The following is a 12,524-nucleotide window of genomic DNA, read 5'->3' on the forward strand; positions in this document are numbered from 1 at the left end:
GGTGTTTGTGGCTTTAATTTTAATTTTATTCAATTCCACGCAGTTTCTTATGTCCTCCTGTGAATCATCTTCAAACAAATCTCAAGTACAGTAGTCTCTTAGTAAGAGCACTTTGTGCTCCATGTTACTGATATTATTTTAAATAGTCAAATTTTAAAATACTTACTTTCCTACTTGCTTGGAGCAATTAATGGAGAGAAATCTAAGAATATGCACAAACTTGATAGTTGAGGGAAAACATCATTCCCAAGCATTTATTTTAAAATGAAATAAATCTATTGGAATACAAGTCAAGAAGTGTGGTATTAACAGCTCACTGTGGTGGTACATGTCTGTAATCCCAGCAATCAGGAAGTGGAGGAAAGACGATCTTGAGAATTTTTTTTTTTTTTTTGAGAACTTGTCTTGGAAAAAAAAAGAAAAGGAAATAGAGATAGAAAAAAAATAAGAAAAAAAAAGTCTAGCATTAATGTTAACCAGCTATGTCAACTTTGCTGTCATTTTATTTGTCTAAAGTAAAGTCTTTTCTAAAAATTAAAATTAACTGACCTGCTTGAAGAACCCTGACATGATTTGTAAGGTCTTGGTCAACTCCCCCATACCTTGGCATTTAAAGCAAGTCACATCTGTGACCAGGGTGACATCTAGTGGCTTCTCAGTTTACTTACATCCAGGAAAAAAAGAAGTCCCTTTTGATCACTACAGTCTCATTTATGCAAATATGTAGAATTTTAAAATACAGGGGCAACCCAATTATACCAACTCCAAGGTACCAAGTGTTAGTTGTGTGAATTTTTACCACAAAAACCAAATAAAAGCAAAATATAATATCATAAGTGGTAAATAGTTTATTCTTTTTTCAAAGATCAGTTTCCTGTAATGTTTGTTTAACCTACTTAACTACTTATATGGGTTGTATTAGCTCAAGTCTTACTTGGTTTTATTTTCCAGAACCTAAAGCTTTATTATGCCTATCACTGAGGTTCAAATCTATTAGACAGCTATTATTTATCTATTTCCTCTTTACCTACTTACTTATCTACCTGTTACTATAGGCAACTAAGTAGAGATAAACCAGAATGAGGGAATGCCCAAGATTCCATTCTAAAACCACAGATGATCCACATATTGGACTAAAGGTTAAGATAATGGCTCTCTATCCTCCTGGGAGCCCACTATCCTATCCTGGTCAGCATTTACCTTGAGGGCCTAATGACCACCACAGGACCTTCTACTGGTAGTGCTAAACTGAGAAGGGCAAAGAGGATCAGATCAAATGTGTGGGTGCCCAGACCAGATAACTTATAATTGATAAGCAGATAAATAAAAAGTGATATATGGCCAATGATATTTCATTAGTTCATCAGGAATAACAATGTTGTATCATCTGAAAGTAACAGAATGGGCTTGGGCTGGCTTTGAACCATGATCTTCCAATCCCAGCCATTGGAGTAGCTAGGATTACAAGCATGAGCCACCAGCACTCAGAGGAAAGACCTGGAAAAACAGTGAGTGAGTAAGCCAATTTCAGAAAGAGAACATGTTTTCTTTCACATGTGTATGTTAGATGTAAAATATAGGCATGTATAAATACACATACAGGCCCATATGCATTTATACAAATATACACAATCATCCTGAATAAAGCAGGGTAACAAAATGAATATCAATGCTGAAATGTCTTGACTGGTGGAGGGGAACACAAACAGAACAGGGGCAGATAAAGAGAGGAATGAAGACAGAACACAGCCATAATATTCAATGTGCAAATGTGAAAATGGAACTATGAAACTTGAGAAGAGTGGGAATGGGATAGGTGGTGGAAGAAAAAAAAACAATAGATCAAGATGTGATCAAGATGCAATATTTACATAAATGGATGTGTTAAATTGAAACCCCTTTGAACAGCTATCTGTAGATAATAACATTAAAGTTGTGCGGGTAACTACTTCTCCCCTTCTGAAAAGTGTAGCTGGACGATTTCCCATGCAGGGATAGCCACTGTGCAATTTTCAAACCATTTGGGGGAGGAGTTAGAAAAGGAGAGTGTCACTTTTGTGACACTTAGTAACCCAATCTACTAATATAAATCATAATCCCTAAAAGGTCTGAGTTCCTTAGCACTTAACAGAACTCCCCTCAACACATTATTATTCAGGGTGGGCTGTCATTTCTAATGAAAAAAATCTGTTTTCATAACATGAAGAGTGTTGTAATTTTTAGTACTGTATCCAAAGAAGCAATGTAAATCACAAATCAAGTAAATAGATGGACTTGGTAAAACTAGATTTTATTAAAAGATGGTATACCTTAGCCGGGTGCTGGTGGCTCATACCTGTAGTCCTAGCTACTCAAGAGGCTGTGGATGAGACATATCTCTAATGGATCTGTGGCTCAACTAGTAGAGCCCTAGGACACCCCCCCCCCAAAAAAAAAAGAAAGGTCAGGGACACTGAGTGCCAGGCCCTGAGGCCCTGAGTTTAAGTCCCAAGACCAGCACCAAAACAAAAAGAGTGTCTACTAAGACCTGGAACTTGCTGGAACTTGGAACACTTAGCTACTTGGTCAAGTTGCCTATCCTCAGTTTCCTTTAGAGATATACCATCTACCATCAATGTGTGTGTGTGTGTGTGTGTGTGTGTGTGTGCGCGCGCGCGCGCGCGAGCGCGCACGTGCGTCATTCTTGGGTCTTGAACTTGGGGCCTAGGCACTGCCCTTGAAGTTGTTTTGCTTTTTTCTCAAGGCTAGCTCTCTACCACTTGAACCACAGTTCTACTTCTAGATTTTTTGGTAGCTAATTGGAGACAATCGCTTCACAAACTTTCCTGCCCAGGCTTGGCTTTGAACTGCTGTCCTCAGATCTTAGTTGTCTGAGTAGCTAGGATTACAGGTAGGCATGAGCCTTTGGCACTAGGCTTTAGTAGGCATTTTTATAGAGAGGATTTAATAATTGTGATAAGAATGTACACATGATTATGGTGTTTTCCAAGAAAAGGGACATTTCCAAGAACTGTGTAATAAGAAGTCGCTTAGCTAATTATTTGCTTTCAGAGCCAATATGGCAATGTAAGGGAGGCTTGCATGAAATCACAATTATGATATATAAAAGAAACCTTTGGCTAAGGTCTAGAATTGGAAAAGTCTTTGGTGGAGTCATTGCTGGTAACAATTAGCAGATGTACCAAGTGCCTCAACTATAGTCAATCACTATTCCAGGATAATGATAGAACAGGATTTTTTGCAAAATGCATTGGGATATATTGCTGTACCCACTCCCTGGCTCCTTTTACTTATTATTTTTCCCATTTTTCTGCCTAACTGTATCATATTACCCTACCTATCAAACAATGTTTATAGCATATTATTAATATATCATTTTAAAAATAATAGGAAGTATGTACTTTGGTAACATGAGAATGTAATTGTGGACTGTATGTTTGCCCAAAAGGAAAACACTTTCTGTGGACTGCTTTCCCCACATTCCTTTGGAAAACCACCTGTGTCCCTTCTGCCTCCCTCTGATAGAGCTGACCAGTCAGTCTTCTTCAGCCAGAGGCGAGCACATGACCAAGGCTTGGTTGTCCCATTTGCTTCCCTCCAGCCATAGCTGTCATTGGAGAAAGGAAAGTAGGAGGGAGAGTCCCTGATAAGAGAGAAGGAAGAACTCTCTGATTTGGCCTCTTAATTTCCACACAAACTACAGGGACTTTAAAATCCAGAGCAACCAGCATTTTGAGAGGTTCCACAAAAAAATACTTACAAGGTGAAAGTTTATCAAGGATTTATTTTGTAAAGCACAGTAAAGCAGGGATAAACAGAAGGGAGAGAGGAGTAACACCTGGCACGCAAGAGGTGGAGCCAGAGTATCAAAATGATTATCCTCAGTCTGTGTGGACTAATACCATCTAGACTAAGCTGGGGAATCTGGTTGAACATGTTCCTTGATGAGTAGTTCCATCACCTTAAATCATAGTTTTAATCATTTTACTAATTTTTTTTTTGCCAGTCCTGGGCCTTGAACTCAGGGCCTGAGCACTGTCCCTGGCTTCTTTTTGCTCAGTGCTATCACTTGAGCCACAGCACCCCTTCTGGCCTTTTCTATATATGTGGTGCTAAGGAATCAAACCCAGGGCATCATGTATACAAGCACTCTTGCCACTAGGCCATATTCCCAGCCCGTAAATTCTTGCTTTGATGCTATTACCCATTCATGGAGCCAATGGATTTTTGGTGGCTTTCCTGCTATCCAATATGGAGAGAATGTGTTTAATTATGTGAACATGTAAAAAAAATTTTGTCTTTGGCATTCCTTTCTGGCCACAGAATCAATCACATACTTCTTCTATTCTGGAGTCTATGACACACTAAACATCTGAAAGAATGAGGTATGATGGTTGCATGGACGTTCTTCAAAGAATTAACTTTTGCTACTCTAAAAGAAAGATTTTTTAAAAATAAACATCATCATTTGGGTATGGCATTTACTTAGAATTTAGAATGCCTGGAAAAATGAGGGGAAGCAAAATTCACTCTGCCAGGTACAACTCCCAATGGACTTGCCACTGTGATAGGTGACAATATATTCATAATAAAAGCTTGAAATATTTTAGTGATCTCTACTACTCTTGGTTCCTGATTGATGTTTTCTGATTTTCCTGTCAGTGTTTCTATCTATCTTTCCCCACGGTGACTAGCTCAGCGGTTTTTCTGGAAAGGATGCCTCCTTATCCTTTGGGATCCTGAACTATAGAGAGGTAAAGATAATATAAACTTAGAATGGCATCCATTTTCCCCCAGTTATGTAGAGAAAGTGTTTGTGGGTTTTTTTTGTATATATGCATTTAATTTTATTTGGTATATACCACTATGACCTTATTGGAGGTGAAACCCATTACAGGATTGAAAAAATATTTTATGATTAGTCAACTCCACAAAGACAATAATACTGCTGTGGAAGACCAAAGGGGGGGTATGATATATTTATTTACAAAGTCCTTATATGTAAACATTTAATCTGTATACTGTTATTTAACTTACAGTGAGAGAGCTTTTACATAGACAAGAAAATGATGCCCTGTATTTCTATTAATATTCAGCAACAGCATAATATAATAGAACATCAGATTTCCTTTTTGATTAGTATTATGCTTTTCTTAGATAATTATCTAACTTTCAAAAGGACTAGATATACTTAGGTGTTATACAACTAAAACTATTCAAGCCAACATATTTGGCTTATAATTTTATTTTTAGAATAAAGTGCATAAGCAACCTGGCAATCCACACTTTCTATAAGAACAAAACTACTTTTAAACATTAATTTACAAGGTATACAACATTTATCTGGAACAGCTGAGATTTCAGCACAAAGTCATTGTCACATGTATAACAGCAGGATTTTTTTTTTTTTGCATAACATGAAGCTCTGAAATTTAACTGATGAATTATTGCCATAATGGCTTATTGTTGGCTTCCTACAAAAGAGGATAAGAACTACTAGTATAGTCTGTCTTTTCATTTTTTGAGATTACTTGACAGTAAATTTGCATATTCACCAAGTCTACTGAATTACAATATTGTCTACTATGAGTTTACAATATTGTCTACTATAATTATTGCCCTTTTATAAGAGCAAGTGCTAATGGAAATAATATGTATCAAAAAACCAAAATCACAATTTTTTCCTTTTGAATAAACAAAATCTATATTTTTGAAGTTGGTGTGCAACAAGGCTAAAACAATAGAACTCTAACAGAACTGTAAAACAGTATACCTGACACAATGTTGAAGAAATATGTATCTGTTTCGTAGTTTTTGTACTTATGATAATGCTCTACTAAGCTACAAACATGTAAGTAGAATTTATTTTATTAAATCCAATAGAATCATTAAGTTCTCATTCTCCTTTGTCAGTTTATAAATCTGTATCAGATAAGACAATGATGCAAGCATTTGCCCAAACCTGCAGATCGTGTGCACTGTGGACTCTTACAATTAGAATTCTCCTCAAATTTCATTTCCTTATAATGAAACTGAGAATACTTGTAAAACTGTAATAAAGAGAATGCTGCAGTGTGAGTCAGAACTAGAGCTCAGTGGACGGTGAAGTATGATTTTGGTATGTGGTTTCTCTTTCATGAAAGTAAGACAGGCCAGTTCCAATGTCACCCGTGCACACAAAAACCATCTAGGCTTCTGTTTCTCAATACCCCATTAGAATGCTCTACCAAAGAAATAATACAGTTCAAATAAATAAGTAAAAGTGGTCAACAAAAGAGCACCATCCTATTAGGAATCTGAGATAACACAAATTGAAAATGAGGTATCACAATGATCAAAATGCTGCCAAATTCTGACAAAACTCCAGCTTTATACTATGTGGACTCAGGCCACAGTCTAAACCTAAAGAACTCTAAGACCGAAACATGATTTGAAAATTAAACTTCAAAATTATAGCTGTAATAAATGATGATACAGACTAATTTTAAAGCACTAGTGACATGTTGCGTTGTATTGCTTCTCGAACATCCCAAATAAAGCCTGTCCATGTCAGATTTGGGCCATTATCCTGCTAAGAAAGAGAATTTGTATTTATTCAAAAGCCCAGATTTCAGTGTCTTGGATAAAGAAGTCTTCCTTCTTAGAAAGTGTACGATTTCCAAATGTTTTACAAGAATGGCTTCTCCCATGGTAGAGATCTCCATCCAGCCAAAGGGCAAATTCTCCACCTCCACCACCAAAAGCAAGTGAATCCATGTCTCCTTTGATAAAAAAACATATTATCTTCTGTCCACTTAAAAGACCTCAAACTCCGGACAGAATGTAAAAACAAAGGTCTCTCCGGTACCATAAAAGCCATCACTTACTTTAAATGGTTCAGATGCTAGAGCACCAAAAACCTGTCCATCACTGTCCTTAGTCACCATCAGCACTGGGGTGTCTAAACCTGTTGTGGTTCGATAAAGGGTCTTCAAGCTTGTGCCATGCTTCCCCGTACCATAAACAAGAGTCCATGGATAGCCAATAGTTCTTGGGGGAAGATGCTTGGTTAGCTTTTCAAGTTGATCTAGCAGTAGGAGTTCACTGGGATCACTTAGATTAGATCTAAAAGATTCAGACTCCAGGTCTGCTTTTACTGGAGCAAGCTGCTTTGAATTTATGTCTTCTCTTGTAGTAATCTCCCACTCTCTGGCTGCTGCTTGACTAGTAGAATCTTCATTTGTTTCAGAAAAAAAAAAAGAAAAAGAAGAAGCCTAGCCAAACACTGGTGGCTTACAACCATAATCCTAGTTACTTGAGGGGTTGAGATATGAGAATTGGGGTCTAAAGCTTCCCAATGTAGAAAAATCGGAAAGTCTTATCTCAGTTAACTCACAAAAAGTCAGAACTAAAGGTGCTGCAAATGGTAGAGTACCAGCCTTCAACAAAAAAGCTACGAGTATGAGTTCAAGCCCCAGTATGGACAACACACACACACACACACACACACACACACACACACACACACACACACACACACACACACACTCTGGTGGCTCAGACTTGATCCTGGTACCAAGCACGGGTGGCTAAGGTCTAGCTACTCAGGAGACTGAGGATCACAGTACAATACTACCAGCCTGAGCATGAAAGTCTTTAAGACTCTTATCTTTAGTTAACCAGCATAAAGCCAGAAAGAGAGACAGATGTTGCTCAAGTGGGAAAGTGCTATGAATGAAAAAAGAATCCAGGTACAAGTATGAAATGGCACAAAATAGGATAAACAAATAAATAAAAATGAAGCCAGTGTATAAGGGAAGGAGACAGATGCTAAACAAATATCATCAGGACCCCTAGATTTGCTTACCATTTTCTGTGTGTCACTAGACTCAGCAGGTTTTTGTCTCTCAAATCAAGAGCTAATAATAAAATGCAGAGTAAAATGACTCAGAGTAATATTTCCAAGACAACTCTGCTAAATTCATTTCCAACTGTGTTTATGCAAAACATTGCAGATGAATCTACAATTACAAAAGCTATGCCCTAGGTTGTGAAAAGTAAATTATCTTGGACTTCTTATCTGAATATGCACAGAACTAAGTATCTACTTCAATAATTGAGTATATATATATTGCTATGATTAGGCTTAATATTTTATTTCTCCAAGTATATTGTGAACTCCCTTAAGTCATGAATCATTACTCTCAGTACTGCCTGACATTTTTTTTTTTTGCCAGTCCTGGGCCTTGGACTCAGGGCCTGGGCACTGTCCCTGGCTTCTTCCCGCTCAAGGCTAGCACTCTGCCACTTGAGCCACAGCGCCGCTTCTGGCCGTTTTCTGTATATGTGGTGCTGGGGAATCGAACCTAGGGCCTCGTGTATCCGAGGCAGGCACTCTTGCCACTAGGCTATATCCCCAGCCCCTGCCTGACATTTTTGAATTTCTTTTTTTTCAAATGTATTATAATCATTATTCCCTTCTAAGAATCTCTATCAAGAATTATCAAGAACCCTTATGCAAGAATTACAAGCACCAGAATTACTAACACAAGAATCCAGACTTACTATCTTTGCTTTAAAAAAATACATCCAAATTGCAAAATAGCATAGACATCAAATTACATCATACAGATAAACTTTTTAACCCTCTTTTTAAGACTTTTTCGATTTTTAACACATCCTCACGGGCAGTTTTAGAAAAGCCAAACAAATCATCACATTGCCCATTTTACCCTCAGGTTGCCAATGTCCCTCAGCAAGGAACAGAGAAAGACATATTTGAATTTCTATATGCCCTATCTTTTTTTTTTTTTTTTGAGGTCAGGATGTCTGTTGCAATTCCATCTACATAAAAAACCCTCCTCCAGCAATATGACAGTTAACAATTGCCATGGGACAATAACAGAATTAAGGAATCATAAAAGCAAAAAGAGTAGCACTGAATTCTAGGAAAATCTCTACCCATATCCAGTGAAGATATCAATATTTCTTGCCTTTGTTAGCCTATCCTTTCTTATTTCTTTTACTTAATAATATCCTGACCCCCAAGGGTCATAAGTTGGATTTACAAGTTTATTTCCTACTTTTATCTTCTATGTTTGGCAAAAAATAAATCTTTGCTGCTCAGTCAGTGCTTGATCCTATTGGTGGTTCTTCAATTGGGGAGGGACCTACAGTCCCGAACTAGTATTTATCAATGATTATAAAGTCCCAAATTGCATAAATAGCTAGAATTGAATATTCTATCTTCAGAAAATATTTTGAGAATTATTTTAAGTGAAAAATATCCTAATGAAATAAAACTTGCAGTGAGAATCTCCTAATTTTAAGAGTTACTGAAGTGATTAGTCCCATGCAGAAATGACTACTTCTTTCTAACAAATTGTTATTCCCAAATGATGACAGAAATTAAGCTAGGTATATGACATCCAGATACAGATTGGATTCCCAAGCTTCCCTGATAGCTGTGCTGTTAAAGCTGGACTGGGACAGACTTAGCGCTCTCTCCCTTTCCAATCCACTCTTTCCCTCCAGTGTCTCCTCCTTCTCTTCCCTCCTCTTCTCTTCTCATCTTTCCTTCCCTCATTGGTTCTGCACTGCCCAAGCTGTATCTTTAGAATACATTACATGGCTAAACACTGAGCAGCCAGATATAAGACCTTGAACCCCTCAATTCAGGAGAACAGTAGAATCCTTTTCTGTTTTTCATTTATTTTGGAATTGTTTTGATCAAGATTGGACTATGTATCCCAGGCTAGCCTTGCATCAAGATCCATCTGCCTCAGCCTCTTAAGTGCTGGAATTGCAGGCATGTGCTTCCAGAGCTAGCACTAGAACCATTATTTAAAATCTGACAAAGTGCTTAATTACAAGCCTCATGGATATCAGGATCCTAGCAGGAATAGCTGGTTATGAACTGGGATATTTTAAGAAACTTCAACAAAAGCACTATTTCCAAACATATGGTCAGGACAGAGAGAATCCACAGGAGAGAAGATAGCCAGGACTAGTAACAGGGGGCTGCCATTACCAACCGTATGTCTCATGGGGCAATGAGGTGGGACATTTCTATAACCACTGGATTCTGAGTGCTGCTTCGGGAAAAAAAGCCTGACAGACTGTGACATTTATTCAAGAGACACAATCAGCTCACAATGATCCTATTAGGAAGAAATTGGGGAATAAGTATCGCCATTTTGCTCTCTTCACTCCTTTTGACCTGTTGGTGCATTTCATGGAGTGAACCCAATGGGCACTGAGAAGGCAAGAGGATCCTCTGCCACAGTTCAGTCTGAGTCAGATCCTGGGGACAAGTGGAAAGTGGATCTGGAGTAAAAAATGGCAAACCTCCAATGTAACTCATTCATGTGACTCCTGGCATGTGTTTTCCTCAACTCAAGTGAAAACTCTGTGACATTTAACACAGCAACAACTTCATGATGATGGACCTGGATTCACTTATGTTTCCACTTGCCTTGATGTTAGCTGGGATTATAATTCTTCTGAAAGTGAGAAAGACTGGAAAGCAGGGGTGGGGACAGTAAAGTAGTATTTATCACTGTTGCTGCCATCCTTATTTACATACTTACTAAAGTAAAATTAATAGTAAAATTGTTGATCACAACTGTCTTCTCACACCTACTTCAGGTTTTCTCTGCCTTCTAATAAGATCTCAGCTGTATGCTTTATTTATGGGAAAATCTAAATACTTTTTTCCTATAGGATGAGTTTTACTAGTCTTGCCTTTATTGGATTGTGAGTTTTACCTTAAACAAGCCTAGCAGATATGAGACTGTCATTAGGTAAGTCTAATAATCACCTGAGTTCTAACCATGTTCCTTGATCCATTGTAGAATGGCAACTCAATTTCCTAGTGTTTAGAGAATTTAGCATGTGGCAAGTAAAAATTATGAGGTAGGGAGGATATAAAGAGGTATTATTGGATCTCATCTGCAGAGTGTAACAACATATTCCTTAAACTCCATGCTGAGATAAAAGAAAACTTTACCTCCACAACTACAGTTACACTTTATTCTGTATGGCACAAAGTGACAGTTAATAGGTCACATTCTTTCTATGGCTTTCCAATCCTGGAAAGTTTAAAAAACACTGACCATCACTTTTAAACACTGCCTCTGTCCAGCACTTCCTTTAACCACTATCCCATGTATGTGGCCTTTTGCAGACACACCACTTTAGGCAACTGACAGTATTATTTAGTTGCTTTCCTATTACTCTTCACTTGCAGAACTGAGATTCAGCAAAGAAAAAAAAGTTCTCACCCTAGGGACTCTATACAGTAGTTCTCCTATATCTGAGATGTTTGAAGACCCTCCGTGGATGCCTAAACTGCAGATAGTATGCTATATATGACATTTGCTTCTATACACACTTATCTAGGATAAGGTTTAATTCATATATTTATGTCAATTTAAGAAGTCAACAACAGCAATGGTAGAATAATTTTAAATCTAATGCAATGTAAGTTACTTTAAAAATTATAATTTTTTTATCTCCAGAATTTTCGTCTGTCTACCTACCTACCTACATTTGTTTTAATTTGGTCTTAGGCAAGTTCTCCTAGCTGGGAATTAGAACTGGACACCATTACGGTTTTCCTTATGACATCTGCTTTGTAATTGAGGATAAAGAGAGGAGTCGGAAAGGACTAAAGTTTTTGAGTTTGTTTTCGCCAATCATGTCAAGTACTAGCTTTGTTACCCCCTCCCTCTTGGCTCTCCTCCCACCCCCACCCCCCTTCCCTCGGTCTTTATTTTCTGCACTGGGGTATTAAACCCAGGGCCTGGTAGTGCTTAAGCAAACGTTCTACTACCACTTGAGGCGAGCTCCCAACACTTACGTAGTTTAAGAGTTAAATGTAGCTTGTTTTAAAGGTGTTAACTGTCGGCAACAGAAAAAATAGAGGTCTGTATTGTAAAGCGGATGTGCTGGCCGAGCTCAGAGCGCCCGCCAGCTTGACTTCAGACGGGCGATGGTTTCCAAGTAGCCGGTAAGTGAACGAGAAGGGCCTCCCCGGCCCCCTTGCCGAGGCGGCGCGGCCACTCCGAAGGAAGGTTCTCACGGTGCTCGCATGCGCTCCCCGGGCCTGAGGAACGCCGGGGGACAGCGCGCGGCTCCGCTAAGCGGGCCCGGACGGACCGGAAGAAGGCTCGACGTGCGGCTTCAGACTCACAGGTCGTCTGTCTCACAGGTCAGGCGGCGCTGAAGCCGCAGTAAATCAAGGACTCCAGGTCCGGATGAGTCCAGGAGTCAGGTACGGTATGCCGGTCGCTGAACACTTCCCGGAAACCTGCGCCAACACTTTGCCTTCACTGTGGTTGGCGCAAAAGCGCTCGCGCACTACTCTCAAGGGGCGGAAACATCTACCGCGGGCCGGGGCCGGGCGGAAGTCGCATTTAGCATCTGAGGTCCTTCTCACTGTCGCGGTTTGATTTCCTAAAGGGCTCCGTCACTCAGAAGGCTCTTCTATTGGTTTAGAACGTAGAGGACCCGCCTTCTCCCGTTGTCAATTGGCTGCCCGTTCT

General features: G+C 38.9%; 1 protein-coding gene across 1 annotated transcript; it reads right to left on the bottom strand.

Moving 5' to 3' along the window:
* Positions 1-6,445: 6,445 nt before the first annotated feature.
* LOC125367552 (oxidation resistance protein 1-like) lies at positions 6,446-7,229 on the bottom strand (the record flags this gene model as incomplete). Its single annotated transcript, XM_048368238.1, is given in 3 exon segments — positions 6,446-6,774; positions 6,776-6,799; positions 6,801-7,229. Coding segments are annotated over 3 exon segments (636 nt in total), but the record flags the coding sequence as incomplete, so codon positions are not given.
* Between the last annotated feature and the right edge of the window lie 5,295 nt (positions 7,230-12,524).

The sequence above is a fragment of the Perognathus longimembris genome, chromosome 19, assembly GCF_023159225.1.
Source record: "Perognathus longimembris pacificus isolate PPM17 chromosome 19, ASM2315922v1, whole genome shotgun sequence".
NCBI classification, from domain to species: Eukaryota; Metazoa; Chordata; class Mammalia; order Rodentia; family Heteromyidae; genus Perognathus; species Perognathus longimembris.